We start from the raw sequence: 16535 nt of genomic DNA on the forward strand, positions 1-16535 counted from the left end.
AACTATAAAAGTTGTACCATATGCTGACATTTATGCAGTTATTCTGATGAAGGATCGCTGCTTGTGTTTTTTGCGTGATACAATTGACGTGCGCTTGTTTCTGACGGAAATAAAGTGTTAGTTGATCAGATGACTAAAACGTTCCTGTTTTTCTATTAAAATATAAATTATGCCCTACTTTCAACCTATCCCAGTGTTTCTCAACCTTGACAATTTTAAGGCATGTGGACTTCAACTCCCAGAATTCCACAGCCAGCAATGCTGGCTGTGGAATTCTGGGAGTTGAAGTCCACATGCCTTAAAATTGTCAAGGTTGAGAAACACTGAATCCGAACTGTACATTTTTATCTTGCTTCTAGCTGTCTGGGAGCTCTGATAAATTTGAAAATTACTTTCACAATAGATGTGGATGTCATGGAGAAAACCTATGTAGGTGGTCGCTAAGAGTCGATGATAACTTCATGTCACTTAATTTGCATGTGGTTTATAGTGACATGGTTTGATGGATATGCAAACTATTATGGAGGAAAGGGCTACATATTTTGCTAAGCAAATTTTCCCCCCACCTCTTCAGATATCGCCAAATTAAACTTAAGGTTACTGATTCACCAGGACCATACATGAACTGCAGTACATAATCTTGTGTCATTAACTGGATTCCTCTTCTAAAACTTTTAGGATACTTTTTCTAAGAGAAGGATGAGAATGGGTCACTTTTCCCCCATAAACATAAACCTTGTGTAAGATTCAATATTCTTAAAATATCTGTTGTTGGTCAGAACAGTTTAGCAAGTTATTTTCCCTCCTGTCCTGCTTGGTTTACCAGGAACATTGTGGACTTTGATCTGACCCACTACATATATGGCTTTTTACGTATAAAAGCCATCTACTTGTTTTTTCAATGACTGTTGGTACAGATTGTTTTGTTAGATTACCCACCATACAAGAACTCAGCTGCAGGCTCCTCCTTCCCCCTTCCCCCCATCTTTAATTCTGAGAAGTGAGCTGGGCTGCAAGAGTGTGGTTGATCCAAAGCCAGTGAGTTTATGTGGCTGAGTGGACCACAGCCTGGGTCACCCTGTGACAGTCAAGCACTTCAACTACCATATTACTATGGTTCTCAAAAATGACCTTTCATATACAGTCATATTTTCTTCATAATCTTCTTATGTGGTTGTTTCTTCTTGAATATAAGCCTTGAATAGTGCTATGTGCCTACAAAAAAAAAGAACGTAAACATGCTTTATCAAAGGTATTATAGTTTCCAAATAATTGGAAGTAATAGTTTCTCTGAATAGGTCACACCTCCATGTACTGTATTATCAAACTCTATCTCTTTAACGACTTAGAATATGTTCAAAGATGGTTTATAATGATAGTTATGGTACTAAAAGCAAAGCTTTAAGAAGAGAGATCTAAGGACCCATACATGTTGAGCTTGAGAAGACAGAACTTTTCATATGCATCTCTGAAGATCAAAAACTATTTCTAGGGTTCTAAGAACTTTGAAAGATATGATTCAGTGGTTCTGAGATCATGTCTGTCAGTTCCTTCAAAATTCTGGGATATAATCCATTAGGACCCAGAGATTTGAATGTGTCAAGAGATGACAGGTGTTCTCTTACCTTATTTTTGCTTATTTTAATTTGCATTCTTGGCTGTCTTTTATGGTTTTGTTTTTATAATTTTATTATGAAATAAATATTCCAAACACTAAGGAACAACCATAATACCAATTTCAGTCAGGAGAAACCAAATAGATGTTATCAGTGCAAGAAGCTGTAACAGTCTGCTCTACGGACTGCTGTAAATAATTGCAATTACAGGAATTTCTTAATTATTTAAATATATTAATGAAATTATTCTACCAGTAGATGGGGTATGAATCTGTAGTTCATATTTACAAATAAGATTCTTAGTGGCATTTATCTTAAATGTTTTATATTTTTGTGTGATCTTATGTAAAATTAGGCATATTTGATTTCAATACATTTACATGTTTTTGATTTGACAGAATGGGGCTGTTATGTCCATAAGCAATAATGTAGAATTGCAGCTTGAAATTTAAGAACATATTAGAGAAATGTTCTGTTATTTCAGCTGCTTTATATGTAAATATAATTAATGAGGTTATTATCAGAAAACAAATGCATCTGCATAACAATTATCAATTTTACAAAATATAACTTAAATAATCTATATTGTTTACATACAGCTAAAATATTGATATGCCACTTCCCTTGATAGTACATATGGTATATCTCTTTTTAATACTATGTGCAAATCCCTACAAACAAATATGTGTGACAGCAAAAATATATGGCCCAAAGAGTATAATATATGAACTACAATTTCCTGCAGTAAAAATGTTTGCATTGTGGTGTCCCAGAATCAAAAGGGATATTACGGTAAGTAAATATTTTATAATCTATTTATAATAATTGCATCTTTTTACTGAAAATTAGCTTCTCTGCTCTACAACACTTTACCAGTAGATGGAGATATGCACAAAGAACCAATTTGCTTAGCTAATTGTTTTCTACCAAAAGACCTCTATTTAAAGATTGATCTCTATACATTTACCATGGGCAAATGGCACAGGGAATAGCATGTTAAAAAAGAATTGAAATAAAGTGTAAAATGCTGCCATATTTTAGCAGTACTTTGATGTCTCATTCCCACTGTCAAGACTGCTAACATCGGATGTTCTTGCTTGCCATATGTGAAGAAGCAAACATGTTTTATTTAGACTGCATATCACTTCTAGAGTTAAAGCAGACAATACTAGCCTAGTGGATGGGAAAATATGCTAGTTAACCATAACAATACTTCAGCACAGCACTGCCAAGGTCAGCTGTAACAGGAGGAGTAGGGGGGGGACAATTCACACTTCACACTAATTGGAGAATGTGATTGATGACTGTAAAATGAAGGAGTGAGTTATGCTTTGTCACGGGTGATTGGGGGTGGGAGGTTTCACTTTTTGGCTTCATTATTGTACTTCCCGAAGCTATGTAGCAATAAAAGGATTCTTTAAGGTAAATAAGCCTCAAAGTTCTTTGAAAAGCTGCTTCTTTTTGGAACCATGACACCCACTCCATCTCATCATATCTCTAGTAATTAAAACTGTACATAAAAACCCTGTATAACCATATAGCTGTTGCACCTTGTGATGTGCTTTTTTTATTCTAATCTAGTCTATAGTTGTGGAATTCCATGATCTTCTCCCACCCAACTCTTATTCAGAGCCAGCCCTGCTCAGTAAGCCATCTGAAATAATAACATTTAACAGCTGGATTAGAATCACCTTCAGCTGATGCTGTCCAGATGTACTGGAACCAGAAAACTTTAAATGGAAATAGGCATCTGGCTGGGAATTCTGAAGGATGTTCCAATATATCTGGAAGGTATTTAGTTGAGAAAAGGTACAATAGGAGCTTTCACATTATTTTTATTGTTAAGGAAAGAATGGGTTAGTTCAAGCACTGATCTTTTGTATAAAACAGGGCCAAATGCAAAACCTTTCCATGTTATTGCCAAGAAATTAACATTGATCTGGCATATATTACCAAGACCTGGCTGGACTCAGAAGGAAATTTTCCCAGCCAAGTTTGTGGCACCACTTGAGAACCCAGGGCCGGGGTGAAGGTGTGATAAATGTTATCTGAGAATCACTTATGGCTTTCAGGGGCATTGCCCTCAAGTCACTGGTTATGAGACCCTGTTCATTAAGCTGGGGTCTAGAGATCAGTTGGGAGTGTTGCTGTGGTACAAGTCTGCCTGTGTAGGAATCTTCCTGCCAGAGCTTGACTCCATCTCTGGATTGGCAGTGGAGTTCCCCAGACTTATGGTCTTGGGGAACTTCAACATGCTTTCCCTAAGAGTGTGGTCTGAGGTTGCCCAGATGTTCATAGCCACCATAATAGCCATACATCTTTCTCACGTCATTCCTAGCCTGACACAGAACAGCAGTCACATGCTTGTTCTGGTGTTCTATCAGAGCAGTGGCTATATGATCTGAACCTAGGGGAGCTTCTGGTGTCACCCTGTCATGGTTGCATCATGCCTTGATTACCATGGGGTTCTCTGGCACTGATATTCACTACAGGAAGGCTGGATCCATTGGATTGATTTACCCCTGGTGACTGATGAACTTGGATGGGTTTCAGAGGGAGCTGGGGGGTGTTTCTATTGGTTTGCTGCATAGTCTTGGAATAAAAAGGGGCAGCTGAGGTGTTAGATCAGATTTCACCCATATATCTTCTCCCTTCTCAGAGATCCTGGCATTCCCTATGGTTTACAGAGATTGAGGGAGATGAAATGAGAGCTATCCATAGCATTGCTGGCACGTATTAAGGACAAACTTGATAGAACATGGATTAGAGCTGTTTTAAGGCTTATTCTGTGGGAGTAAGAATGGCGGCTGTGCTTCTCTGCCCTTATTGCATCCACGGATTGCTGCACCCCAGTTCTTTTCAGGTGACACAAGCCTTCTTGGGTAAAGGGAGTCTGAGGAACCTTTTGCAAGATCATGCAGAGAGATTTGCATAGCATCTGTCAGATAAAATTGCTTGGATTCTTTCACAGTTAGATGCTGACCTTGTTGCAGGTCTGGATGAGATGCTTATGGGGGGGGGGGGTCTTGTCTGGTTATCTAGGAATGATTTGAACCTGTTGGACCTGAGGAAGTGGACAGGGTTCTTAGGACTGTGAAATTAGCCACATGCTCCCTAGATCCATGCCCCTCGTGACTGGTGGAAGCAGCCTAGGGGGTGTTGTATGAGTCAGTTGTAGAGAGAAAAAGGGTTCTTTGAGCAAGGGGATAAATTGGACAAATAAATAAATAGGTTGATGGAGACAATATCTTTATTATGTACCCCCTGTGAAATGTGAAGCATATGCAGCCATATAATTCATGAGAGAATATGAAGATCATATTTTTAAATGAAGATGCACAGCATTGATAAGACTGAATAAAAGAAATGAAAAAAGAAATAGATAGCTACAAAGGATTTCCTAAATATAGAGTGAGAATCTAGATGAAAAGACAGGAAATATAAAAGAAGGTATCAGGAAAAAGAAACACTTGGTTGAGTGCGTACAATTAAAAATTGATGTCGTTTCAAAATAATCATAATGTGTGCCAATATAATTCTATCTATGGGTAGTACATACAAAATGACAAGGATTAATATGCCAAAAAACCTTGGACTTAAAGCTCCAGTTAATATAGGGAAGAGAGAGATGTTATATAAACAGATATAATTCCCAACAGCTACATAAATGACAGGTTTCCAGATCTGCTGATTTTCTTGCTTTGTTTTAGCATGTATTTAAATAAAACATAAAGGTTATCTTTAAGTATAGAAAAATACATTGTTCATTTGTAGCTGTTGCAATTTTTTTTAATTATTACTTTTGATTTAATCTTATATATTGTTCCATGAGGGAAGACTTGTTCAAAACATAGATGTGTCCATATGTTCCTATATTCTTGTTCATGAAAATACAATCTGTAATCGTATTTTATTAATAATGGACAAATAATGTATTTTTCTAAAATCTGATTATGTTCCTCGCTGAGCATTCTAATTATATTTCTCACAAGAATCAACATCTTTCTTCCTTGCAGTCAGCATATTTCTATGTAATAATAGAAGAAGAATATATCCTTTGCTATATTAAAGTTTTTGTAGCACAACTTTCATACGCATTTCCCAGTTATTATCTATAAGAAGAATTTACCTATATAAAACCTAAAACAGGAAACTTGTCTCTTTATCATCATACCCTTATAAGGTGTATACAAAAAGGACAACTCTCCTGTTTTAGGTTTTATATAGAAAGAATTGTCCTAATTAATTTTATATGGTTCCTGGTTCCATTTCTTTCTACCACTAGTTGCAAATAATCTTCAAATAATTAGCCTATCCATTTAAGATTACTGAAATTAAGAAGCAAACTGTATATCGGAGGGGCTACCTAATACGATCTAACATTAATAATATCATCTATTCCTCCTCAGAATCAAGCTGATAGAAGCCCAATATCTCCCAGATCAATATAAATAGCACCAAAGCAAATACCACTTCAGTGGGAAGGCAACAGTATTCTGTGTGCCTTTGGAGTATAGCCACATGACCACAGAAATTGTCTTTGGAAAACACTAGCTCCCTCTGCCAAGAAATGGAGATGAGCTTTGCGCCCTAAAGTTGGACATGATTGACATATGTCAGACCTTTGTACTTTGTTGTCCTTATTTTAGATAGTCAGTGTTTTAGCATCTGTTATAAACCTATTATCAGAACAAAAGAAAATCTGAAACAGAGTTGAGAGAAATAGGAAATCATACCAGATCAGGATTCATTTTTAAAAATTAAAAAAAAAAGCTTTCCATCCATTTTTTTAAATTAAGACATAATCACATATTCCTTGGATGTCTGGCAAGGCTTCTGAGCTGTTTTGCTTCCTACCATGCATTTTCACCAGATTCTTTTCTCTGAAAAACATTTGAGCTGTTACCCTTGTGGCACTCCATGTGAAGATTTACAGCAGAAGCCAAAACAGGATGTACTTGGTTAAGATATAAACACTTCATTGAAAACTAGCCATAGGAATGAGTGATTAAAAACAACAAAGCTTTGTGATGGGAAGATACACCAAGCAAGTAGCTTCAGGAATCTAGGTTCCGTCACTGCTGCCTAATTTGCTTATTATCGTATATGCATGAGAGTCTATCTCCAAATCAAAGAACATTATGCTTGATGAAACATTCTTGAAAAATCAAATGCATGTACAATATTTTGTATTGGTCTAATAAAACAATATCTCAGTGTAATTGTATCTATTTTCTCATGTCCAGCATGACTGTTTTCAATAGAGCATGAGAAAAAAGATAAAAAATGAAGTTAATAAACAACTTATATCTCATTTCATATGTGTTTGAGTAAAAATCAGTAGCAAAATCCTAACTTGTAACTTAGCTTCAAATAAGCATTTGTGAAAATTAATATAATTGAAATCGATAGATTTTATTTCTTATTAAGCATAAAAGACATTAGCTGATGTGGATTATAAATGTTATTTTGTGTTGAGTTTTACAGACAACACACCAGAAGTTACATCTGGTGATCTTTTTAAATTCAAGACGGTGCTAGTAGAAATCTATCTTCTCAGTTACTCTATGTTTACTCAGAAATAAATCATACTGATTTCAACTGATTATTGTAAATGTGAGATAATCGAAAAGGACCAAATTAGTAGCATCCAGTTGAGGATGTCACCTCCAGTTGTTTTTGTTCATCTTCAAAGTAGCTTTCTAGATCTGCTAATTTCTGTCCCTCCTTCCTTCTGTCTCTTTCTCTCTCTCACATACAGACACCGCTATAACTCCAATAGTAACGCAGAACTGTATCTAATTCAGGGTTGAACTATTGGGAGTCTTGGTGTTTTCTGAGTTTGGTTGTTTTCCTGCAGACATTTCATCATAAGGCTAGGTAGCATCATAGGTGCATAGGATGATAGGTCTGATAGTGTTAGCTAGTCTGGTAATGAAATGTCGGCATTTCAGAGGGCACCAGGAAATCAGCAAAAATTAACTCATTTGAATAAACTGAGAAGAATGAAATTGTAAGCACCTGTCGGGTTAAGCAGAACAACAGCAATAGCTTGTGCACTAAATAAATGCAATTGCAGGCAATATGACATCATTGCAGCATTCTCATTTAGAGCCTTAACTCCATGCATTAACTCCATAAGGGAACATACGGTAACTGGAATTGCTGTTACTGATGAGTAGTGATATTGCCAATGGGTACTGTGAGAAAAGATCCTGGCATAGCTGCCTCATCTCTGTTTCTGCTCGCTTGTGGGATCTCACAAGTCTGAAGCTGACATAATATCCTTATGCCAAAGCCATAGAATTGCCTATGTGAATAATTCATGTCTTTTTAAAAATAAATTGAAAAGATATGTAGCATCTAAGGCATCAGAAAGTATTTAATATGCCACTAAGATCTAATTTTACATATAATAATATATTACATTAATTTGTGCTTATCTAAAATGAAAACAACCAATATTTAACACACTTTTCCCTATTCAAAGGAAATGTACAGAGGAAAAACTAATAAAAAATCTTCATCCTGTCAGTCAAGGGTTGCCATCACCATCTGAAACCAATTTGGGAATTGCCCCCCCCCCCCAGTTACATAAATGTGTCCATATGACACATATTTATATACGTGTATGTATGTGTATCTATGTGTCTGCCAGAAGCCACCTTCCAAAATGGGCAAAATTAAGGAATAAATAAAAACACTGAATTAATAGCTAAAATGTATAGTAAAATGTGTTACTTGTAATAACCAGCACTTTATTTTTAACATCTGGCTCTGTATATAGCAACCATTCAAATTCATATGCACAAATTACACACTCTCAAGCACACTGGTGTCCAGAAACAGCAAAAAAAAAAAAAAAAGGAAAAGGGAATGGACCTGGGTAAGAGGTTTAAGGAAAGATGGAAAATCTGAACTAAATGAATGGAATGAGGACATTGGAAGAAATAATTGAACAAAGGAAAAGAAAGGAAATGAGATTCCTTTATGTATGCTTTAAAAGAAATTAAACTTCACAGGGAAATGCTCTAAGACTACTAATCTTCAAGGGCAACTCTATTCTTCAGCAGATGTTTCAACCATTTGTATTATGCACATTTCTATATCTTACGTTCTTGTCTTCTTCTCAGCAACCCTATCCAACCCCCTGATTAATAGGTACCTATTTGAGGAAAAATGTTATCCATATTTCTCTTTAATATTTTAAAGGAACACAGAATACATAGTCAATCCACAGACATATTTCCAGTCAGATGATAATCACTGGAAGCAGTTTCATTTCTTGCCAAACTGAGGCAATGGTGGTGGTATCTTGATGTCTTGACCTCTCTCCAACTTCTTTTCACAATCAACCATATAGTTCACACCATCAATGACTAATTGGACAAGTTCCACCTGAAATAAAAGTAAAGGTTTCTGATATTAGATTATGAAGCTACAAGAAGATCAGATAGTTCTATTGATAATTATTTACCACAAAGTTTATTATATCTTCAGTAAATTATACTTCATAATTCTTCCTAAACTATGCCATTTCTAAATTCTAGGAGAAAAGTGTATTGTGAATAATCCATCTCTTATCATTTTGCCATACAACGTGCGTTGAAATTGGTCACATGGAAGAAAACTAAGCTAGAACATGGAAGAAAAGTGCAACCATACATTTAAATACAAAGTGGTTAACTCTAGAAAGATTTAATCTGCAAGTTTTTTAAAAATGTGTGTAGCTTGCCTCTCAGATAAAACATTTACATGGTAATAGTACTCCTTTCTTTTGTCTTTTAAAATCCTAAATTGTGGAAATGATAGATTAACACAGTTTTTATATGTGAAAATACTGGATTAGATATCAAAAGCCATCAGCAGAAGAAAGCCCAGGAAACGTTGCATAAATACAGCAATCTTCCTGAAGAGAATATAGTGGGGAGAGGGGAGCCTTACAGGGGAAGGAGGAGAGGAGATCTGGATCCTGCCCATCTTCCAGTTTCTCTGTTCGAACTCAAGGCCCTGAGTGCTAGAGCAATTCTCACTAATTCTGCTGAATGCCAAGTTCATTAGTAATAAGACCTTCCTCTTCCATACTGGAGGAATGGGAGGGCCTGGCATGTGTCACTGAGATCTGGTGAATGAGGATGAAGGAGCACCCCTGCCCAAAATGTGCTTATTTGAGTTGAGGGCATGGACGAGGGATGGTATAGTTATTAAAAAAACCACTGGAATACTAAAATCCATCTTTATTTGGAGCAGTGGTCCTTAAAATATGAAAAATCAAAAGGGTGAAAAATTAACAGCATTGGAAAACCTTATAATTACAGGCAGAAATATTCAACTCTGGTTGTAATGCTACCCTTAGTGTTTTCCCTAATCAGTTGGCCTCCTCTGAATAAATATTATTCCATGTAGGAATACAGCATATTATACAGGTGGCCATAATTATCCATGGTTTAATTATACATAATTTTCCATGTCTGTAATGGGTAAATACAGACCAAATTTCATTCAGGGGTCCTCAACCTTGGCTTTGCTGGCTGAGGAATTCTGGGAGTTGAAGTCCACAAGTCTTAAAGTGGCCAAGGTTGAGGACCCCTGCATTAGTTGAATAAGGGTTTTCACATATCTGTGATTTTGGCACTTTCTTCTGTTTGTAGGAAGGGTTTTGGTATGTTTTTTGTGACTGTAGCCTATGAGGAAACGGCATATGCGTAAAATAAAGGAAAGGGTGTAAATTATATATTTTTAAAGATCTTGTTATCTATGCTAAAACCTAAGTGGAAAGAAGTGTGTTGTTTACTCCTGATTTATAAAATCATTTTTGTGAAAGGATAGGCTACCAGAGAAGACTATAAGCCCCACAGCTCTTTCCTTCCTTCTCCTGCCTTCTTGTCCTTCTCCCATGTCAAGATGATCCAGCTGCCAATCAAACATCAGCTACATCAGCTGCCAATCAAGCAGGTAGGGAAAGAGAGGGGAAGATATCTGCCTGGGGGAATAAACAGAATCAAAGCAACAGGGATAGTGCAAACTAGGGCACAAGAGGCACATTTCTTCTTTGCCTGAGACTGGAATGAAGAAAAAGTTCTTCTGTTTCCCTCATCTGGATCAAAGGAGAGAAGAGTCAGGAAGTCCAGTTGGGAACACATGAATGGAAAGGTGGAGAAATAGACTTGGATGGAAGAGAAATAAAAACCAGAAAGTAAAAAAAGATTAAAAGACAGTTGGAATTATGTAGAAGTTTAGCTCTATGGATAATGACAATCAGGGCACATAGGATTTAAGACAACAGAAATTTAGAGGTCAACAATAAACTAATATGTTAGATGTTGTGTCCTGAGCCTGATGAGGCAGCTCAGCAGGCCCATAAATGTTGCAAATGGTCCCGGGCAACCCAAAAGCTGCCCGGGACCAGACTGGTTGGCGCCGGCCTTGCACGCATGCGCAAGGCGCAAACAAAAGAGATTTATGATAGGTTGTTTGGAAAACTATAAAAGGCCTGCGGGCCTGTTGGGTTACTGAGTGGTAATGTGGAATGAATAAAGAAGAACTTGGTTATAACGTGAGTGTTGTCGTTTCAATGCTGCGAACCCCAAGACATAAAATTAGACATACAGAATAGAAAGATAGGAACAACCAGTGAATAGTAGAATTGTGGGCATTGGAACTCCCTTACTTTTGTGATGAATAGATTCAGTTAATCACATTTATATACTTTTTCAGATATACAAAAAATTACAGCCTTTCGTGATTTTATTTTCCCTAATATTATCCACACATATGTAAAGGTATTTATTTATTTATTTATTTATTTATTTATTTATTTATTTATTTATTTATATGGCTGCCTATCTGATATACATGATTCTGAATGGCACACAACTTTAAAATGAATACAACTGTACACGATTGCTAAGATGCACACCTGCTAGACAACTGTACACGATTGCTAAATAAGATGCACACCTGCTAGAGAATCACAGCTAGGACACAAGCTCCATCACACCCACCCAGGGCCAGCATAACTGCCAGCTCAGAAATCACTGAATTGGGTGAGGATTGTTCCTCAAATAAGCGAATATATCATTGATACGGCAAATACTTTCAGACACCTAGGTAAATAGATGTTTCTCTTCAGTTTTGCCTCCTATTAAAAAAAAAACTAGGCAGAAACTTACCTCTGATCGTCCCATACGATCTAGATTGGAAATATCATACACATCTGCTACAGCAACTGTGTCAACTCCACCTGTGCCACGCTTCTGAAGTCTGAGGTTTTCCAGGATCTTTGAAAATCTAGGATCCTACAATATAAGGGACAATCACTTGAAAACAAAATACTGAGCCTTTTTTTTTTACAACATGCATGTTTGTAAACAAATTGTTCATCTAATTAAACCATTTAAGAAGGAGGTTCATCACCACTGTTTTTTCTGGATTGGTTTTACAGGCATCGCAAAAGATTGTTTTATGTTTAGGAGTCATATAAATTGCTTACTTACTTTGCTAAGTTTTGGAAGTTTAACATGAACTCCTGCACGTAATCCAGTTCCTAGGTTAGATGGACAAGTGAGGATGTATCCTAAGTTTTCATTCCACATAAATTCCCAGCCTTGTTCTTTAATTAACTTCTCAACCTGGAAAGAAAATAAAATTCAATGAATCACCATAGCATATTAACATGCCATCTGTGCACAGTACTAGTTGTCTATATCCAGACTGTTGTTTGTCAAATTCATAAGCTTCAACAGTCTGCTGCAAATAGAATAAGGACATTTTATCTATCAAATAAATCCGTAAAGTATAGAAATAGAGCTAAAGCTTCAGAAGCCAGATATTATATCTACAGTATATTATAGTATATCTTCACACAACATGTTTCAGTTTAGAGGACAACATTACTGATTTTAGTCAGGGCTTCCATTTAGCTAAAGGTGCTAAAATTTATAGTCTTGATTTCCCAGCTGTTTAAAGCTTTATCACAGCTGAGAAATTGATCAGCTCAGCTGATCAGGTATTCTAGCCATATTCTTAGTTAATAAAATCTGTTGCCATTTTATGAATGTTAGCTCATCATTTAATACAATAAACAGTGTAATTCACGTATGACAATTTATTCTAAACAAATAGCACATATCTAAAAATAATATATTTTGTGGCAACCAGCATGTTAGAAGAGTTGTTTTTATTGCACAGAGAGGTGGAGGCCATCTTAACACAATTCTTGCCACTTGTACTTTCTAAAACTTCAAACCCTACCTCAGTGGTCAAATTCAAATATGTGAACAACCGGTTCTCTGTGTGGATGCTGCTTCCGGAAGTCCATTCTGGGCCTGGGCAATAAATAATTAGCTACTGTTCTGCTGAACTGGTGCAAACTGGCTGAATCCTACCTCCTATTAAACTAAAACCTGGTTCAGTCACAATTTAAACTTATAGACATATTAAATTAATTGTAATTAAAAATATGGCAATATTCCCTATTTTTTAGCTATCCTGTCTGACAAAGATGAAAACATAGAATATATTCTATGTATTCAATGTATTCTAAACATACAAAGCAATTAAAGCTATGAGAAAAGAATTAAATACGGTGTTTTGTGTGTGTCTTATGTCATATATATAAAATTTATATTTAATTCTTTATAATAAAATTTATAATTATATTTAAATTTTTTTCTCATAGCTTTCATTGCTTTGGAGATAACAATCTTGATTGGCTTTCAAATGAAATTTGTTTGTACTTAAGCCAATCTGATATTTTCATTGAAATTATAAGAAAATCTACATTGACTTAAACTTAGAAAACTATTTGAGTATGTGGTACTATTTCATAATGTAAATGAGGAATGGCAGTTTGAATGAACCTTCGGATAAAATAAAACTCCAAGAAAAAAACAAAAATGTTAGATTTCGGGCCAATTTTTAACAAGCAGTATGATATATATATAATTAAATATATATCATCCTAAGATTCTTTAGGTCAGGGGCTGTTATATGACATTTTTTGCCTGAGTTCTATTCCACTTGATTTGGCTGAGATTCAAATCTTCCTTAATAATAGCAAAGTCACTGATCTCTCCCAGCTTGAGAGAAACAAGTTGATTTGCAATAAATCAATAAAGGCAATAAATTGAAGAAACAGCTCCTACATTTCCATACAGTATTTGCTGCTTGTGGCAATTGCCTCATTCTAATTTAAGGGGCCCCAACTCTGCTAATATAGGAGTCTCAAATGGTATCATATACTGTACAATAAAAAGAAAAACTAGCAGCAATAACATTAAAGCACAAATGGGATGTTCTATTAAAATCTAAAAATACATTTTTAACAGTCAAAGAAAAGCATCCACCTCTATCAATCCACGACAAAATCTTTCAAAAACCCGCTTCATGTTGCCACCTTTTTCCATGGAGATCACCCTAATGTGATCTTCTTCATTGATCCAGATGAGGAATGTTTTATCATTGTTGTGCCTGGTTGAGAGAGATGCACAATTCATTAGTGTTCTGGTCATAGAAGACTTCAAAACCATCTTCACAGATGCTGGTCCTTTCATTTTACACTTCTCTTTTGTTATTTATCATGTTGGAACTTTCATGGTGGCATCAAAAAGAAGGGTTACTCAGGATTTCCAGAGCGCATTCCTCTCTTGACCAGCAACCACACAATCCCAAATTTCCAAAGTTATAAATCCTACTGGTAGTGAACTGCTGCTGTACTAGAACATTTTGAAACAAAGGCAACGTGAGGCTTATGCAGCTATGGGAACTGGAAATGGGAAATCACGGAGGCACTTTTTGACTGGAAGAAGAGGAATCTGTCCCTCAAGTTTAAAACATTATGAAATAGGAAATGATGGGAGATACATCATCTCCATCTAAATTTTCTCTAAACTGAACAATACAGGGAAGAACTGGTACAGAAATGGAAGAAATTCCAGTGAAATACAGATTTATCAGAAGTGAGGGCCCTACTGCAAGGTATATCATCATCTGGGTCAAAGAAATAGCATGTTGTCTGAGAGAAGTCCATTTCTGCATTCTGTCCATTCTCTTTAAGGTAATCAAAGTATTCAGGGCAGCACAAAACTAAGCCACTGGGTCAGTGTTTCTCAGGGTTGACAACCTTAAATGTGCAGACTTCAAATCCCAGAACTCCCAGAATGTGGCTCAGGAATCCTGGGAATTTATATCCACACATCTAAAAGTTGCCAAAATTAAGAAACCCTGTACTAGGTAAAGCCTAAAACCTTCTTTGAAAAGTTGTTCCTTCTTTACTAGAGAGTAATATTAATTTTGCACACGGAAATTACAGTTGCTCTCTAAAAACCCTTTAAGAGATCCTTTAATGGAAATTGCAAGAAGTATTGTCAGAGTACTGGAGTGCCATCAGCTTGGACGAATACAGGAACTTTTTTATAGCAGGAGTGCTAGAATAATTATGTAATATGAAAAGAGATGAGCAAGCCTTCTAGGTATTAATATTATTTGTGATAGGCTGAGTAGCACACATTAGAGAATAAGAATTAAAGTAATGGAGAATATCATGTAACCGTGCAAGAAAAATCAGTTTAAGGGGGGGAACATTTGTTTATTATGTTTATCTTGAAGATGTTTTAAAACTTGAAGCAGACAAGTAAAGGCATTCCTCTGAAAATAATAAAACAGAGGCTGGATATTTTTTCCACTCTTTTCTTTGAAAATATTCCTATTTCATTCTAGCAAGAAATTGCAATACTGTTAAGATTTCTAATTCAAAGTCCAAGGTTGCATTCTCAATGGCTGAAGATGGTTTATAAGCTGGCACCTTTGAGACTTGGATTGTTTTCTCCCTGCCTGTTCTGCCCACACACTCTGACATCCTGCCTGCTTTAGCAGCACTTTAGTGTCAGTTGACTTCACACATGATCTGCTTCTTGCTGCTAGCTAGTCTTGTTACAGAAAGTTGGTATACAAATTTCTTTGGCATTCCCTGACAGTGTTCAGAACACTGTAAGGGAAAAAAAATCTCTTAAATTCTCTTCCCAGTGCAGCTGGGACTAATTAATTTATTATGTTGTTGAGTTATACCCAGCTTGTCTGATCTAGTGAGCATTTGGGGCAGCTTAAACATTTTAGAAACAAAATTAGAACATAAGAAGTTTAAAAAATAAATTGAAACTAACAGTAAATAAATACTTAAACCATGTAACAATCATTTGAAGAAAATGATGTGTCTTGGCAGGTTTTCTAAATGTTGGGGCAGTGGGCAAATGCCAAGCCTGGGAGTAACAGGATTAATGGAAACTTTTGACAGTAGCAGCATCTTCAAAAGAATCTCTTTGGCAGGTCTTAACAATAAGACAGTTTTGCAGCATATGAAGTAGAAATTTGGATAGTCAGATCCTAAGTTGCTTAAGGCTTAAAAGGTCAATCAATATAAATACATTAAACAAAGGCTAGTAAACAGTTGGTGAGAGCCAGCGTGTTGTAGCAATTAAGGCATTAGGCTAGAAATTGGGAGACCATGAGTTCTCATCCCAGCCTAGGCACAAAGCCAGCTGGAGTCATGTTCTCTTAGCCCTAGGAAGGTGGCAATGGCAAGCCACTTCTGAAAACCTTGCCAAGAAAATTGCAGGGACTTGTGCAAGCAGTCTCTAAGAATTGGACACAATTGAACAAAAGGGACAAAACAGTTGGCCAACTAATGAGATTGTTTTGTGCTAGCATCATATGAATCTTGTACCTTGCATGTTGTACAGTGTAGCAGAAGGTCCCTCACATTTTATACTTGTATATCTATGCAATTTATTTTTATTTTAAAGACAAACATGTTTGTCCATGTTATAAACAATAACTGTGGGCAGCTCAAAGTGAGATCAGTAAAATAGAAAAAGTAAAACAACATTAGACTAACTTCAAAGCTATACCCTATGGCATAGT

At 36.1% G+C, this 16535-nt stretch overlaps 1 protein-coding gene across 1 annotated transcript in view; it reads right to left on the bottom strand.

Moving 5' to 3' along the window:
* Window positions 1-8815: 8815 nt before the first annotated feature.
* The window catches only part of CKMT2 (creatine kinase, mitochondrial 2), a 17618-nt gene continuing 9898 nt past the window's right edge, over window positions 8816-16535 (bottom strand). Inside the window, exons 6-9 of the mRNA XM_015814668.1 lie at window positions 13964-14087; window positions 12113-12247; window positions 11789-11914; window positions 8816-9014 (exon numbers count right to left, since the gene is read on the bottom strand). Coding sequence (XP_015670154.1) covers window positions 8895-9014; window positions 11789-11914; window positions 12113-12247; window positions 13964-14087 — 505 coding nt within the window. The 3' untranslated portion in view covers window positions 8816-8894. The remainder of the gene's footprint in view (window positions 9015-11788; window positions 11915-12112; window positions 12248-13963; window positions 14088-16535) is intronic.

The sequence above is a fragment of the Protobothrops mucrosquamatus genome, unplaced genomic scaffold, assembly GCF_001527695.2.
Source record: "Protobothrops mucrosquamatus isolate PMUCROS unplaced genomic scaffold, P.Mucros_1.0 scaffold272, whole genome shotgun sequence".
Classification (NCBI taxonomy): Eukaryota; Metazoa; Chordata; class Lepidosauria; order Squamata; family Viperidae; genus Protobothrops; species Protobothrops mucrosquamatus.